General features: G+C 42.3%; 1 protein-coding gene across 5 annotated transcripts in view; it reads right to left on the bottom strand.

Moving 5' to 3' along the window:
• Positions 1-11,774: 11,774 nt before the first annotated feature.
• The window catches only part of epb41a (erythrocyte membrane protein band 4.1a), a 76,889-nt gene continuing 70,569 nt past the window's right edge, over positions 11,775-18,094 (bottom strand). For all 5 annotated transcript variants that reach the window (XM_029513526.1, XM_029513525.1, XM_029513524.1 and 2 more), the window contains 3 exons: positions 17,957-18,037; positions 17,686-17,805; positions 11,775-12,991 (listed from right to left, as the gene is read on the bottom strand). In XM_029513526.1, the coding sequence (XP_029369386.1) occupies positions 17,707-17,805; positions 17,957-18,037 (180 nt within the window). In that variant the 3' untranslated portion in view covers positions 11,775-12,991; positions 17,686-17,706. The remainder of the gene's footprint in view (positions 12,992-17,685; positions 17,806-17,956; positions 18,038-18,094) is intronic.

Below are 18,094 nucleotides of genomic sequence, written 5' to 3' on the forward strand. Positions count from 1 at the left end.
CTGCCTCCGGAATCAAGAGCTGCGAGATGTACAGAGGGAGCGTGAGAATCAGCAACAGGAACTCCGGATGCGGGACCTTTAGCACCAGTTAGGCCAACTACAGCAGGACACGGCACTGGAAGCCCAAGTCTCTGATGGGAATGCAACGCCTTCTCCTAAAGGCTTTGGTGAACGGCCACCTTCCAGGAGGGATGGTTCTTGGAGGGTTCCTGAGGAGCGGCGGGCAGCATCTGCTGAATCAGACCATTGATCTACAGCGCCACCATCAATCAAGTGGAAAGGGCCAAAAATGCAGCCATACAGGGAGGATGAAGACATTGAACACTATCTTTCCACTTTTGAACGTATCATTGTGGCTTGTCAGTGGCCAGAGGACACCTGGGTTCTTCAGCTTGTTCCCCTCCTCACTGGTAAAGCTAGAGCAGCTTACCTGGCCTTGGACATTGACTATGCTATGGAGTATGACCAGGTGAAAGCGACCATTTTGAAACAATTTCAAATCAATCCAGAGACATACCGCGATTGATTCCGTTCCAGTAGAGTCGAGGCTGGCGAGTCTCCCAAAGAACTTCAGACACGACTGAAGGAACTCTATGACAAATGGATGAACCCCAGACAGAAGTCTAAGGAGGAGATTGGGGATGCCATTGTCATGGAGCAGTTTTTGCGCATCCTCAACCCAGAGCTCCAGACGTGGATCAAAGAGCACAACCCTGTCACGTCACGAGCAGCAGCCGAGCTGGCAGAGATTTTCATCGCAGCTGTCCAAGAACTACCAGAAGGGAAGGTTAACCACGACGCCTCTCTCCTTTCATGGTAATCCCGGGGGTGGTTCGTTCGGTGGGTCTAGGAACAGATCTCCAGATGCTAGGCCCCTCAGACAGGATCCCCCTGTTAAGAACCCTGATAGGAAAGATTCACGTGTGTGTTACAACTGGGGTCAGCCAGGACATGTTAAGCTAGAATGCCCTCTCACTGCTGTTAAGAAATCTCACTTGAGCTCTGTGCACTCTCCTTCTTCAGAGCAGCCCAAACCTACACCAGACAGTACCATTAAAGTATGTTTGGCAGGCCGTTATTGCAAGGCACTGCTAGATTCAGGAAGTGACCAGACTCTCGTTAGAGAGGACCATTTGTCTAGTCAGACTTGACACCAGAAAAAGTTGATGTAACCTGTGTCCATGGAGATTGTAAGCCTTATCCAACTGCTGAAATCCCTATTGAGATAGATGGACAGGAGTACCTCTTGAGAGTAGGTGTGGTGTCACACTTGCCATATCCAGTAGTGTTGGGAAGAGATTTGCCAATACTTTATGAGCTACTCAGTCAGTTCCAGGTTTGGTGCCCCAGTCTGTAGTGCAGAAAGCCCCAAAGAAGCTATGGTAGTATACAGATCCCAGAGCTCAGCCTTAGATCCGGGGTGGGAGGAGCTACCATTTGATAGGGAAGTACCAAAGCAGAACAGGGGGAGTAAAACTCTTTGTCAGAAACGTCAGGAGAAGGTCTGGGGAACTAAACTAAAGGAAACGGAGCCTGAGTTGCCGGAACCTAGCATTTGATTTGTTACCCAGTGATATCAGTACATTGCAGAGGCATGATGAAACGCTCACAAAGCTTTTTGAGAAAAGTGTAGATGAAGCAACAGTAATTTCCATCCCTGACAAAGACCAGGTGACCAGTTGGTGGTACCAAAAAGTTTGAGACCAACTGTTATGCACCTAGGACACTCAATACCCTGGGCAGGACATTTAGACCAGAACAGAACTTATGATCGTATATCTTCACATTTTTATTGGCCATTGATGTGCACTGAGATAATGCGGTATTGCCAGACATGTGCGGAGTGTCAGCAGACGGCACCTGGAAAGAAAGGTGATCGGGCCCCTTTAATTGACATGCCAGTGATAGATGAGCCATTCTCACGTATTGCTATGGATGTTGTTGGTCCCTTGGAGCGTAGTTCAGCAGACAACCGTTATATTTTAGTAGTTGGTGATAATGCTCCCAAATCCATGGAAGCTTTCCCCCCTCAGAAAGGTTAAGAGTCGACAGGTTGTTAACTGCCTAATACAGCTATTCTCAAGCAGCTATTCCCCGGGAGGTGGTTACAGATATGGGGACCAATTTCACCTCAAAGTTTTTGAAAGATGTTTATCGCCTGTTAGGCATTAAGGGCATATGAGCCACCCCCTATCATCCCCAGACTGATGGCATGGTTGAGAGGTTCAACAAACTCTCAAACCGATGCTCCGTAAGTTTGTGTCTGACACGGGTGCTGACTGGGACCAGTGGCTTCCATTTCTGCTCTTCGTGTACAGAGAAGTGCCACAGGCCACGACAGGATTCTCCCCCTTTGATCTCTTATATGGACATCATGTCAGAGGGCCAATGGACATTCTGAAAGAGGCCTGGGAAGGTGAGCAGCCAGCCAAACAGATTGGCGTTATATCCTATGTGCTAAAGATGAGAGACAAAATGGAGCAGCTAAGCAAATTGGTACATGCTAATGTGGAAAGTGCACAGGAGCGGCAGAAGAGAAGTTATGACAAGAGCAGCAAGCAACACACTTTCAAACCCGGACAGAAGGTGTTGTTGTTGTTGCCCAGCTCTGAAAGCAGTCTTCTTGCCAAATAGCAGGGTCCATTCGAGATAACTCGCCAGATCGGACCTGTGGCCTATGAACCTATGCCAGAACGTCGAAAGAAACAACAGACTTTTCATGTCAATCTTCTGAGGGAATGGAAGGAACAAATTACTCTGTCAAAGCAGCTCCTGGCCATAGTTGCTCCTGAGGAGGAAGAAGTGGAGGAGCAATACTTTCCAGCATCCTCTGAGTCCTTCACATACCCAAACATGAGCCACCTTACCCCTGCATCGCAAAATTAACTGAAAAACTGTTTCCCTGCAGCACTGTTCAGTGAGCGACCTGGCCGCACTGACCTGGTCACTCATGACATCCAGCTTTTGACACCAGAGACAGTTCTCATTCGCCAGTCCAGCTATCGGATACCTGCTGCACTAGTCCCTAAGCTGAAAAAGGAGGTTGACTTGATCCTGGACATGGGCATCATTGAGCCATGCACCAGCCAGTGGTGTAGTCCTGTGGTGCTGGTGCCAAAGAAAGACAGCCCAGATTTGAAGTTTTGTATTAATTTCATCAAAGTAAACAGTGTCTCTGCATTTGACCCTTATCCTATGTCCCGTGTAGATGAATTGGTAGAGCGGCTGGGGAATGCAAAATTTTTGGCTACTCTTGACCTGTGTAAGGGCTATTGGCAGCTTCCCCTTACTGAGAGAGCCAAAAACATTACAGCCTTCCGAGTGCCATCTGGTCTATATCGCTTCACAGTCATGCCCTTTAGCCTACATGGCGCAGCAGCAACTTTTCAAAGGCTCATGGACAGTGTTTTGAGAGGGGCCGAGGCCTACGCTGCAACCTACATTGATGATGTCATGTTCACGTTCACCCAGCCCTCATCCAAAGGAACCCTTTTACACATTGTGTCAGAAGTGGGATTTGAACCCACACCTCCATGGGAGACTGTGACCTGAATGCATCGCGTGGCTGGATATAAAAAAGACAGCAGGCAGATGAAGAACAGCCAGAATGAAGACGACGGAGGAAGATGAGTCATGAATCCGCAGGAATTCTCCCCAGATTCAAACTTATGGCTTGACCCAACAATCTGCATCCCAATGATTTTTGGAGTTGTAATTGTTACATATATCAACATAGAATTTATTATTTCATTTTTTCACATTTATTTGACAGCTTCATTTAAACAAAAAAAATACAGCATGAATTGTAACACTTACAGTTTATTGTATTGGGTAGACGCCCTTCAATAACACACTACTGTAATTTAATGAACACTCCCACATTCCTCTCTTTAAATATTATTTTCCTGGGGATTTCCTGCCTTTATTTTGATGACTACATCATGAGAGACAAGAAATTAATTGAGAATATATTACAGTCTTGTTTGATCAGGTAAAATTTTGTATCTGTATGTACTTAGAACACCAACACAAAAGAACACATTTCCACATGTCCCCTGCTCTGGCCATCGGTGCCCTGCCTGTTCTTGGACCCTTTACCAGCCATTTGTTTTCTGGTTTAAGTGTTTGTCTTCCAGTCCAGAATCACCAGCAGGGCGAGTGATATTTGTTTTCATCTTGTGTTTGTTGACTTTCCTGTAGAATTGTTGAACATTATATTTATTATTTTCCAATTATTTATTGTGAGTCACTTTGTTTGATATAATTTTATAAATTAATATTCACAGTGTGAGAGCCCCTGTAGCCTGGGGAAGATGTATTCTGATGAGGACATGTCCGGTCCTGATGACGATGTCTCTGGCCTCGAGGAAGATCTCTCTGGTACCGGTGAAAAAGTATCTGGGTCCAGCTTCTGAATAAAGAAATTCAGAGTAACAGTAGCAAAACTTCACAGATGAAATTATTGAATTAAAGTTTGCTGATAAACTCAGTCTTTAATCAAATTGACAATCTGTGAAGTTGTGCTTTTTTGTTTGTTCTTATTGCAGCCACATCTGATTACTTGAAGCACAGACTGTTTTGTTTGCAAAACCTTCTAATAAAGCGTCAAAACAACAACTTCCTAATCAGACAGCACAGGTCTGTAGGGGTTTTGCTGAGTATTTCCATGGCTCCATTGTCACCACTTCAATGGGTCCATGTGGGACTTTGTGCCATTGGTTGGGCAGATTACAGCAACTGTTGCCTGGTGATTTTCGGAGATGAGCGGTTTAATGAGGATTTGTGCAAATACCCACAAACGACATACTGTAATAGTGGCCAGTTTATATTCAGTAAATAGGGTGATCTGTTGGGTGGTTTTCTGTTTGTGATTAGATTAAAGATGAAGGATGTGTTCTCAGTGAGCACTTTTAGCTGTTGTTCAGAGTAAAATTCAGGGATGTGCTTGAAAAGATGAGAAACTATCTGCTTTGAATACCAACAGTGTGCAGTCCCTCCTAAACTTTGTCCTGCTGCTAGGGTTGCCAGGGTCGAATTCTGCTTTAACCTAAGCGGCTCTGACCTGCATGTAGAGCAAGCTCCCAAACACAGCACTAACAGCATCATCACTAACAGCATCATGTAGCAGACTATCTACTATGATAACTGACTGTTATCAGAATGAAAAGAGAAAGGCATTTGTACTGCTCATTCATTATTTGCTATGCACAATATTTATTTAGGTGAGGCACCCAATGTGAAAAATGAATGACTGTCCATTGCAGCACATTTGAATTTTCCCTTGAACAAAGCAAATGGAATTTTAAACTGGTGTCACCCCTTTGATCCGTTAGGATACTTACACTGCCCCATCATCTAACAAACTGTCTTCAAAAGTGAATGTAGACTCAATGAAGTCAATGCTAAAGAGCCTTAAACCAGCTTTCTATCTAATGACCACCAGGAGGAGATTTAATTGGTTGTAAAAAGAAATTAGAGTCCTGTTATGTGCGAATCAGGACCCAGAGGCAGACACAGGAGGGGAATGTTGAGTTGGTGTTTATTGGAGTGCAGTTGAAGGTTAGTAAGGTGGTTCCAGGAGGCAGGGCAGGACCTGGCAAGGCCTGTGGTTTGGAGTGCAGGCAAGGCAAAGATTCAGGTACTCCAGTGTAGAAAATGTGGGAAAATAAGGCGCAGCAATGGGCAGGAGCTGAAGCAGATGGTGGATGATCCTGAGCACAAGGTGGTTATTAAACATGCACAAAAAACTAAACAAAACAAAACAAACAAGGAGACTTGGTACAAGAATAGGCTAAGAACAACAATTGGCCATGAGTGGGTGAGAAGCTGGAGCACATATATTGTGGCTACTGATCACCGAACTCATGGATGATGTTTATTTCATTGTTCCCTGTTGGACCCTTGTATTAGCCCATGTTACATAACAGGCATAAGTATGTATTTTTTATTTTGATAACTGAACAAAGCTGCACAATACAACTATGACTGCCTACTGGGTTTCAATAACTGTGGAACTCATGAGAATTTGTGGAGGCAATCCATAATCTAGATTTAATTTGTGTAATTGTGATGCCGTGCTTAATGGAGCTACAACACTCCTCTGCTGAAATACATCAATATTTTTTTCAAATCAGATTTATTTGTATAGTGCCAAATCATAACAAAGTTACATCAAGGCACTTTACATATAGAGCAGGTCTAGACCAAACTCTTTATAAATTTATTTAAAGAGACCCAACAGATCCCCCGATGAGCAAGCACTTGGCAACAGTGGCAAGGAAAAACTTCCTTTAAGAGGCAGAAACCTCGAGCAGAACCAGGCTCAGGGGGGGCGGCCATCTGCCTCGACCAGTTGGGTTGAGAGTGGGAGAGAGAGAGAGAGAGAGAGAGAGACAGGCATTGGAGGGGGGGGGGGGGGGTGTAGGCAGGAACATGTTGTTGCATGAAGTTCATGGAGTTGAGCTGTAGTACAGAATTCATGAAATATGGGACCAGCAGGTGTTGCAGGAACATGGGATGGAGATGAGTCACCACCTGCAGGATGAGGACAGGGAGAGAGAGGAGAGGAACTGGGAGAGACAGAGACTTTCGCAGAACATGGTTAGTAAATGCAGTATAAATGCTTAGAACTGGGTGAAACTGTTGTTTTTTTGTTTTTTTTTTTAAGAAGGATGGTTTTTATCAGCGCATGCAAGGAGGGAGTTGGAGAGACAGAGAGAGAGAGAGAGAGAGAGAGAAGCTCAGTCCTTCCCCCAGCAGCCTAGGCCTATAGCAGCATACCTAAAGAGTAGAGGACTTTTTAACTGTACGCTCTGTCATACAGGAAAGTTTTAAGCCTGGTCTTGAAAGTTACTGAAGAGTCCGCCCCCTGGACCGATGCTGGGAGTTGGTTCCATAGAAGAGGAGCCTGATAACTGAACGATCTGCCTCCAGATTTACTCTTGGAGACTCTAGGAACCACAAGTAAACCTCCATCTAGAGAGCGGAGTGGCCTGCTAGGACAGTAAGGAACTATGAGCTCTCTGAGATACGATGGAGCTTGGCCATTAAGAGCTTTATACGTTAAAAGAAGGATTTTGAATTCTACTCTATATTTTACTGGCAGTCAATGAAGAGCAGCTAACACGGGAGAGATGTGATCTCTTTTCCTAGTTCCTGTTAATATTCAGTATTAATATTATTACAATATTAATATGCAGCAGCGTTCTGAATTAACTGAAGGCCTTTTAGAGATTTGTTTGGACATCCAGACAGTAATGAGTTACAGTAGTCCAGCCTAGAAGTTACAAATGCATGGACTAGTTTTTCTGCATCATCCTGAGAAAGGATGTTTCTGATTTTCCTAATGTTTCTCAGGTGGAAGAAAGCTGCCCGACTAACTTGTTTTATGTGTTTTATGTGACAAAGGACATGTCCTGGTCAAAAACTGACTGAGTACAATAACTTCTGTTTTGTCAGAGTTGAGAAGTAAAAAATTTCCAGTCATCCAGACTTTTATGTCTTCAAGACATGCCTGCAGTCTGACTACCTGACTGACTTCATTTGGCTTCATTGATAGGTACAGCTGAGTATCGTCTGCGTAGCAGTGGAAATTGATGCTGTGTTTCCTGATAATGTTGCCTAGAGGAAGCAGATAAAGCGTAAAGAGGATTGGTCCAAGTACCGAACCCTGCGGGACTCCATGGCTGACTACAGTACATGAGGAGGAGCTGTTGTTAACATGAACAAACTGATGTCTATCTGATAAGTAGGATTTGAACCACTTTAGTGCAGTTCCTTTAATTCCAATTTCATGTTCCAGTCTCTGTAGTAAAATATTATGATCTATGGTGTCGAATGCAGCACTAAGATCTAGAAGGAGAAGTATGGAGGCTGATCCATTGTCTGAGGCCATTAGAATGTCATTGGAGACTTTAACCAGCGCTGTTTCTGTGCTATGATGGGCTCTAAATCCTGACTGAAACTCTTCAAACAAACTGTTCCCATCCAGATGCTCGTGTAGTTGTTTTGCTACAGCTTTCTCAATGATTTTAGAAATAAATGGAAGGTTCGATATGGGTCTATAGTTTGCCAAAACATCTGGATCAAGATTAGGCTTTTTAAGCTGGGGTTTGATGACCGCAGTCTTAAGTGCCTGAGGTACATAACCCAGAAATAAAGTCAGATTAACCAAATCTAGAATGAACGGCTCAATTACATAAAAGATCTCTTTAAAGAGGCCAGTTGGTACTTGGTCTAATAGACAGGTTGACGGTCTGGATGATGAAACTATAGAAGCTAGCTCTGAGAGATTCAGAGGTGAGAATGATTCCAGATGTAAAAGAGGCGCCGCAGCTGATTCAGCAGTTGCCGTCTTCAGAAGGGGATTTTTATCTAACGTAGGCAAGAGCTGATAAATTCTTTCTCTGATCATGAGAATTTTGTCTGGAAAAAAAACTAATAAAATCATTACTGCTTAGCGCTAAGGGGATCACTGGTTCAACTGAGCTATGGCTCTCTGTCAGCCTGGCTACAGTGCTGAAGAGAAACCTGGGGTTGTTCTTGTTTTCTTCTATGAGTGCTGAGTAATATGAACGTCTAGCACTGCGGAGAGCTTTTTTATATGTTTTTAGGCTGTCTTTCCAGGCTCTGTGAGACTCTTCTAACTTACTGGAATGCCAGTTTCTTTCTAATTTCCTTGATGTCTGCTTCAAGGCACGGATTTGGTAACTATACCAGGGAGCCATCCTCCTCAGATTGAATACTTTCTTTTTGAGAGGGGCGGCATTATCAAGATTCAAACGCAGTGTGGCCATAGTGCTAGTCACAAGGTCATCAACCTGCGTATGGGAGAAATCCTCATTTGAATTTAGATATGGCATTGTTGGGAATGATGACCAAATGTTCTCTTTAAATTTAGCCACAGCAGCTTCAGATAAACATCTTCTATAGCTGAATTTATTCCTCAATGCTGTGGAGCCCATTAAAGTAAACTCAAATGTAATAAGGTAATGGTCAGACAAGAGAGAATTTTGTCTGAAGAATTGTTAGCTTGTCAATTTCAATGCCATAAGTTAGAACAAGATCAAGGATATGATTGTAAAAGTGAGTGGGTTCATTCATGTGCTGGGAAAAGCCAATTGAGTCTAGTAGGGAAAGAAACCCAGAACTAAGGCTGTCGCTTTCTACATCAACATGTATATTGAAATCTCCCAGAATAATGATTTTATCTGTACTGAGTACTAACTCTGATATAAACTCAGAAAACTCTGATAGGAATTCTGAGTACGGACCAGGTGGACAGTATACTGTGACTAACAAAACTGGTTTTTCACCTTTCCAGTCCGAGTGGGAAAGACTTTTGGTCAGTATCACCTGTCACCTCGGCTGTTTACTGTTTCAGTTTAACAGGCATAATTATCACACAATGCTGAGCGTTATAAAAGAGTACAAGAGCATTAAGATGCTTGGAGGCATTTCGGACTGTTCCTGATGTCAAACAGAGAGTGTACAATAAATTATTTCGAACATTTCACAACTGTTCTCCCTAATCCTGCACTCATAGGATCCAAATGACATTGGTAATGTTCCCCCTCTTTGGCCATGATACAAAAATTATCACATTCATCATGCTACTGTAGTGATATTTAACAGAGCAGACAAACTACCTTCCATCATGTTTTGGGAATAGACAGAACACACGAAGGCAACTGACTTGACAAACTGGCTACATTTGGCTGGAGTCATAAATAAATAAGTGCAAAGCTAAGGTTTGGGAAAGGATTTGGGAATTCATGGAAACAAAATCGGGGCAGCTTTTTTCTATGGTATCACATTTGTTTCTTTATTATTCAATCAAATAGAATAGGTTTGCAACTAAAAAGAGATTTGAGAGCAAAAGAGAATAGTTTGCTATAAAAAACAAGATTTAAGAGTTTTGAAAACTGTAAGTAAAACCGTGTGAACATTTTGCTCATAAATCAGTCCTCTTTGTTTGCAAGTTAAAAGGTTTTGCTTGTGAGTTCAACTGCCTACGCCGATGGATCAGAAAAGATCTTATATTGGTGGGTTTAGCGTGGCTCCAGGGTGGGCTACACCATCCATTACACACATTCCCCTGCTTTATGAGCTATCTGGAGGTAAATTGATATTTTATTGCTCTGCGAATTGGAAATGTTTCCCATAAGTAATGAATTGTAATACCAGTGTCAGAACAAAGCGGAAGAGCACAACAGCAGCACCATAAACAAATCTATTATACTCTACTATACATGTATGTTGCTCATGCTTTACACTTATGCGCAAGTCTCCATTTGCATTATACCATGAAAGCCATTGTTGCTAATTGATGAGTAGAAATATTGGATTTTCAAAATGAAATATGAGGTACTTCGTTTTGTTGTGCATTTAATTTGCTAAATTGGTCAGATGAGCCAAACATTGATGCTTGCATCCAGCGATAAAGCTGCCACGACCTGTTCCTTGTACACTGAAAAGCAGCTACCGATGCTTAGGTTTTCCTTTTTATGTGTTGGAAATCAGGATAATTTCAGTTATGGAAGAAATATTCATAACCTGAACTTAAGCCAAACTACCAATAGAACAGTGCCAATATACTCCATTTCAAGTAGAAGTCCTCTGTAGAAAAAAGAGTCTTTAATCCTAAATCATTTCTCCACTTTTAAATATAACAGGTGCAGGCCAATAACTCGATTTGAGCAATTAATTCAAATTAAGGACATTGAGTTTAGGACAAATTTGTTTTGAATTAAAGTTTTCTATTTAACTTCTGGAACTGACACTACGTTTCGGCTCCCTTAATTTAAAGTGGTCTGAGCTTGTCATTGCAGTCTGGTTTTCCATCCTGGACAGTTACGAATAGCCACTCTTTCATTCATCTTCCACCGCTTATCTGTTTCCGGGTCTTGGAGTTGCTGGAGCCAATCCCAGCTCACACTGGGCAAGGGCAGGGTACACCCTGGACAGGTTGCCAGGCCATCCCAGAGCCAACACACAGAGACGGACAGACCAACATCCACTCACACTCATGGACAATTTAGAGTCACCAATTAACCTAAATATGCATGTTTTTGGACAGGAAGAGGAAACCCACGCAGACACGGGGAAAACATGCAAACTCCACACAGAAAGGCCCCAGGCCAGGAAGCAACCCGCAACCTTCTTATTGTGGGACAACAGTGCTAACCACCATACCACCTTGCTGTCCTATAGCACTGTGACAAAAACGGCGTCAGATATTGTGAGATTCACTGACCTTCTTTCTGTGCAGACTTTGTATGTTCTACCTGTGCTTGTGTGGGTTTCCTCCAGGTGCCCACCATACAAAACACATGCACGTTTAGGTTAACTGGTGACTCTAAATTGCCTGTAGGTCGGAGTCGGAGTGTGAGTGGTTGTTACTCTCTGTGTGTTGGCTGTGTGATGGACTGGTCATCTGTCCAGGGTGTACCCCACCCTCGCCTGATGTAAGCTGGGATTGGCTGCAGGGTAAGTGGTAGGAGATGAATGAATGACATTCATAAAATTAATCGTTTTATCTTTAGGCTTTGAGATTTGTTAAGAAATTAAATATGGTCAGCCCACTTCTGTGGGTGAAGGTTGAATACCCACCCTTACATCTGGGGTCTCTTATGTCATTTTCATATTCACTATGTATGAAATAGTGACGTGAAATCTCTCATCATCACACCCACATACTGTTAGTGTGGAGTGAAATTGGCTCACCAACATATTAAGAGCATATGTAAGTAACATAAATTGGACTGACGGTTTAGAGTGATTACTCATTTAATCGTATGGTTACATTATTTTTTACATAATTATTGAAAATCATTTTGATGAAGTGTAGGGAAAGAGATATTATAAAACTAAACAGCTGTAGTTGACAGGGCCTCTATTATGCTGAGCTAATGAACTTTAACCAGTTTAATCACAACATGTTTAAATTTGCTGCCATTTGAATGACCTTTCTGTGTGAGTGCACACTGCCCAGCCAGTAGGAAAATAGTGAACACTGTATAGATTCTGAGATAAGTTAGTCAAACCGACTGAAAGTGTATTTGAGGACTGGAAAGCTCTCAGTACAAAACCATGAGATTACTGAGACCGTGTGAGAAAATCGAAAAACAAAACACACAAAAAGAAGAAGACAGAGGTTCGTAATAAATTATTAAAAGATGATCAGATTCATTTAATCCTGAAAAAGCCTTGTTCTGGTGACACAATCACTATCACAACGACAAGAACAGCTAAAACAATCAAAGGATGGAGAAATGACTCAACAAATGATGAAGGCAGAACTTTAAATAAGGTGAAAGGAGTATTTGTCCCCTGGTTTGGTAAAATTAATCTTTTTTTTATACATTACATTGAAAAAATATTTTTTGCACATTGAGAGGGAAAATAAAATATTTACTGTACAAGAAATGACACCAAGAGGGATCCTCAACTCCCAGTGTGGTACAATCCCAAGAGAACCCACAATCACCCACAATCCCTTTGTTAACACCTTTTGGAACATGTTGTTAAAAAAACTGGCCTCCAAATTGTTAATAACCAATTCTGATGGTAAGAAAAATTGTAGAAAAATAAAGTACCAGTAATCTCAAGATTAAAAGACCAAATGTCCTTGCAATAAATTTTTTAAACTCCAGACAAATTGGAGAAAAGTAATCCACAAATGCTGTACTTTATTTTCTTTATTTCACTTTAAAAATATTTTTTTTTGCATCAGTCCAGTGGTTTATCTTCTGGCACTTTGTGGAACAAAAGTAGAATTGTGGGGAATACTGGGAGGGTCCTTGGGAATTCTTCTCCTTCAGGCCAAACTCCATGCTTGTGAAGGTCAGAGTTATAGGTTATATGTTGACATTTGTTGCGTCTGATGAGGTTCTGGTTCTGGTGGGTCATGTTGGAAAGGCAGTGCATTCAGGTGTATTAGCTGGGGACGCTGAGATAAGATGGTGACACAAGGAGGGAGAAGTGTGGGCAGCTTGGAAGTTTGAAGATGTGATTCAAGAGTTGGTAGGGTGGAAAAGAGATTGAAACATGACCAGAAAGGAAAGAAAGAAAAAAGATATGTTTAGTCCATTTTAGCCAACTCATGACCCTCTGTGAGCACAATAGGAAAGGAAAAAAAAGATAATAAAGTGAAAAAATTTGTTTTAAGTTCTAACTGAAAAGAAAATTGCAGTGGTAGCAGTGTCTTTGGTACAAGACCACATATCTCTCAGTCACCCAAGGAATCAGTTAGTCAGATCAGAAAGTCGGTCAGTCGGTCAAGCAAAAGGACAGCAGAGTGATAAAGTCAGTAGTAGAAACACAGTCTATGTTTCTGAGACAATAGTGTTTAATTTCACACACTTGTGTTTCAGAGCTGGAGTTGTTCTCAAACACATCTGTGCCACAGCACACTGAACACCCAGGAGTTCACTTAGAGAAAAGATGCAGGGGTAAGAGATGGGGAGTAAGCCTGTTCTTAAGTATCACTCTGATCTAAACAAATTGAAATTGACTGAATGTGCCAGGAGCGCAGAGGCCCTTGGATGGTAAATCCCTCTGTAATGTCTCAGAGACTATTTAGACCCTTAACTCCTCTCATTTAAGAATGAGTCATCTCAGAAGAAAACAGTAGAGAAGCTCCAGATTCTTTGAGAAGTTATACACAAAGTTCCCTATTTGAATGGCAGTGGAAAATTGGATGCTGCTTTGGCTTAAACGTTTCTTCCTGACACTTCAAAAGTGTCAACGCCTGACAATGGAAGTGTGACTATATGAAATCTTAATGTATGATATTTGCCTCCATTGACAGTTGTGGAAAGGCCATTATAACAGCTGAACATTTTGTCATGGCCATCTGCTGCTTCATAGTTGATGCAAAACCCATGCTGGGGTAGCTGGAGTGATTGCACACATCAGCTTTGAAAGCATCCTCGATAAAAGAACACTTCTTCTGAGATGTTTTGCAGAAATTTGTATTGTTCATTGCGTCAGCATGTGCTGCTGCATTTATCACATCAATACTTTTATTCATCCTGCTTTTATTTTAGCAGGGATATGCCAACAATGTTCATATCGATGCCTTAAAAGTCTGTCAGGCAGCAGTGAGGACTTAGTAACCCTCAAACAACTCCTCCCAACCAAACATGCCCCTTATTGCTGACTGGGAGGTGGGGCCACTGTGTTTACATACCAGGCAGTCAGTCAGCTAAACAGCACCAGATTCCCCGCCTGAGCCCTCTAACATCACATAAACAAGGCCACAATTTGAGCCTCATGGCCTCCATTACTCTACATGTCTCCTGCTGCTGAGGCAGCCTGTCTCACAATCACACTACACACATATACTACACATACACACACTATACATACTGACACACTCCACATTCACACACAAGCTAACCATCCACACACTCCATATTCACATACATTCGACATTCAATTTCCCCGCATCCATACACTCCATGGCCATGTTTATGGCTTTGCTTACAGATCTATCATATTATCAGCAGCTCAAAATTTCAGTGAAATCTTCTTAAGCAAACTGCTCAGAGCTCAGAGCTAGATGTACTCCAACTATACCTCTGGTCCACCACTCAGTGAGTCCAAAAGAACGTGCTCAGAAAGAACATCAGTGAGTCCGAAAGAATGTGCTCATCTCATGTTATGAATGGCCTCACTTTGATCCAACTTTTCAGATGAGTGGTACAGCTCGCCTCATTAATACACTACATTCTTTTGATTTCAATGGTTCAGTTGACAGGTTTGGTGAAGAGGCGCATGAACTGGTTTTCCACCAAAGCAGAACAAGAATGCCCATCATCATCTGCAGTCCAGTCGTCTGGTGTGTGCCTGTAGAATGAGCACCAGAGCTGACAGCTTAGAGCAGAGCCAGTGGATCTTAATAGAGTAACAAGACACATCGAAATATTTGTGAAATCCTGTAGCTCATGGTCGATAATACAGTTCCAATCACTGCTATTTGCATTATGATTATTCAAGGGAAGAAGCACAGCTTACAAACACTCTCTAAAAAAAGAATGGCACTTCATCTTGCCGTGAATTGCAGCTCATGTGTTCAGCATAGAATGGGCTGCATCCAACACAAAAGCCTATCAAAGGCTCCTCAGTTCTGTGTGGTAGAAAGGTCTATCCACCACAGGAGTGGAAAACAGGTATGTCGGATGACTTTACTACAAGCTAACATAATGAAATATCCCTTTTTTGGCTGCATAGATTTGATTATCATATTGAATCATCTCGATTGTTATCCATTGTTATCCATACACTCCATCAAACTCCAACGGGCCGCTCAGAGTTGGGGCATTCCCTTTCTGGTTTGTTTTGGGACTTGTAAATTTGTCTCAGCATTGTAATAGTGTTTTGCGTTTTGTTAATTTGTTTCCTGAAATGTAAATTTGTTTCGGGACTTGTAAATATGTCATGGTAATGTAATTGTGTTTTATGATATGTAAAAATGTTTTCCAAATTGTAAATTTGTCTCAGAGTTTCAGATTTTGTAATGTTGGTTTGCACCCCCTGGTCATTGTAATTGACACTACTAGCAGTACTTCATGGAGCTTACCACAGACAACCAAGAGGAAGACGACCGACACAGACACACAGGATCTTATTAACCCCGAGGTCCCAATACTCGAATATATCGATAGTGATAGTGATATTGATATAATTAGTTTACTCCACCAGGAGACCAAGGATCTCAAAGTAAGCCTGGAGTTCTCACATCAGCAGATCAATGACATAGATAACACCGAGCTTCGAGCTGACATCTCCTCCATTACAGCAGAGATGGACCAGCCCAAACTAGAAAATAAACTACTTAAAGAACCTGTGTTGACATACATTCTGGGAGTATGTGGAATAAGCTCATCTTCAGAGGAATCCCTGGGAGCTCTCTGGACAATCCAGAGGCCCTGATGGGGACGATAAACAACGTCACCTTCCACTGTGTCCACTGACTCAGAGCCCAAGGAGGATGCCGTCCCCGTCCCATCATTGCCAAGTTTGAGCATTTCCAAGAGAAAGTGCTTGTTAAGACCAAAGGACGCTAACTTCTTTCAGGATGAATGATAAATTCCTGTGAAAGATCAATGAGAGGCTGAAAGTGCTGGCTCTGAAGGGATAGTAGGGAAGAACTATGAAAATGTCAACTTGGCTTAAAAAACAAAAATATATATATATATATATTTAAAAAAAAAATAAAAATAAAGGCCATAATCAGAGGAAAAATTACATCTTATTAAAGAACTAACAGAACAAACTACAAAATGTAAAATTACAACTAGAACATACCCCCTCCCAAAAAAAAAAAAAAAAAAAAAAAAACGGAAACAAACAGCCCCCTGGACCGCCGCACTAGCAGCCCTCTGGCTGGGGACTGGGCCCTCACTTGCCTTAACTCACCATTCAATTACACAATATACATCAAATACATATTTTAATGCACAACTTGGGGGACGGGGCAGGTTCAGGGGGCACTGTAGGAGCAGGATGCAGAACAGCAGTGTGCCGCAGCCCTCTGACTTGCCCACACCCTCCTCTCCAGGGCAATGCTTCCTCAACAGGGATTGAAGAAGCACAGGAAAGGGCTCACTCTCACTTGCAGCTAGTCATGGAATGGCTTGGATGCCCGGTCCTCTGTGATTAGGTGGTCCATGGGGCTGGTGGCCTGGGGGCTGTTTTGTAGATGTTTTGTGCTGCTCCTACGTGTGCCTGCTTGGGTGGTTCAGTGGTGTTCCCGCTAGCTGCCTGGAATGTGGCGCTGCCCAACGCTGGGCCCTGGTAATGGTCTCACTCATGTTTAGAGAATGCCCGTATGCATGTGGGGTTTCACCTGCCAGCTCAGGTTGGGTCACATCATGAAGAATGGATGAATCCTGCCTAAAATGGGCTGAGCTGCTCTTTCATTCCATTACTATGTACCGTATCTTCGGCTCCTCTCTTGGGACACTTTCACCTATCTGAACTCCCATCTCTGCAGAGATCTACACAGAAACCCTCTGGACCCTCATAATCTGGAGTGAGGTGACAGGAAAAGCACAGCATCCTTCACTCCACCAGTTCCTACCAGCACCACCTGATTCCCTTCCCCTGTCCACCCTTCTGTATCTTGTCTGTCCTTTGCTCCCTCCTGTATTCACTGAGTTGTAGCACTGCCCTCGATGCCACACAAAGGTCATTTCACTCAATAAAGATCAACAAACTAGCTTCCAGGGAGAGCTGGTGATGGCCACACACGTACTGAAATAATAAAAGGTTGAACATCGAGACTTATAATTTATCAATCTCATAAAAAGTTTACACGCCTTGTGGTGTTAAACTATGAGGACAAATGCAGACAAAAAAACAAAAACAAAAACAAACAGTCTAGTGAGATTCCGGTAAACACTATGGACCATGGACTCACACAAACACACACCATTTTCCATGCATAAAAGAATCAATAACACTACTCAATAATACTCTGATGTCTCAGACTGTGTTAGTTGGGCTGCTGTGAAAAAAGGAGATTCCCCATTGGCACCTGTGTCTCAGCATCTGTCTCACCTTCTCTGTAATGTCAAAAATAATTTCTTCACATAAAATATTGGAAGATTTATCTGCTAATCTAAACAAGTTATTTGATAGCTATTTTCTGTAATGAAGGATGTGTGAAGGTGCACTCACCTTAAAAAGGATCAATGTGTCTTACTCAGGGGCAATCTCTGTTTCCTGGTGAACAACCACTTTGGTGACAGACATATCTGGGTGCTGCTCTTTTGCCTCTTTGATGGCCTGAGCCAAAGCCTGAGGAGTGAACAGCCATGTTAAGGAGAAGATGTCTTATGAGCTAAAATAGAATTGATTTACTTCATATATGAACACAATTCCTTTATTAGGCAAATTAAGCCTGCAAATAATTCTAACTTCTGTTGTCTACATCATTTACAAAGCTCACCTTGTCATGATCAATTTCAGTGTCTCCAGTGATGACAATTCTCTTCTCAATGCGAGTCTCAGAGATCCCCCCTTTCACCGTCTGCAACAGACAGGATAACAGCTCAAATAGGACAGGAAATTATGCTTTTGAAACATT

This window comes from Echeneis naucrates, chromosome 11, assembly GCF_900963305.1.
Source record: "Echeneis naucrates chromosome 11, fEcheNa1.1, whole genome shotgun sequence".
Lineage (NCBI taxonomy): Eukaryota > Metazoa > Chordata > Actinopteri > Carangiformes > Echeneidae > Echeneis > Echeneis naucrates.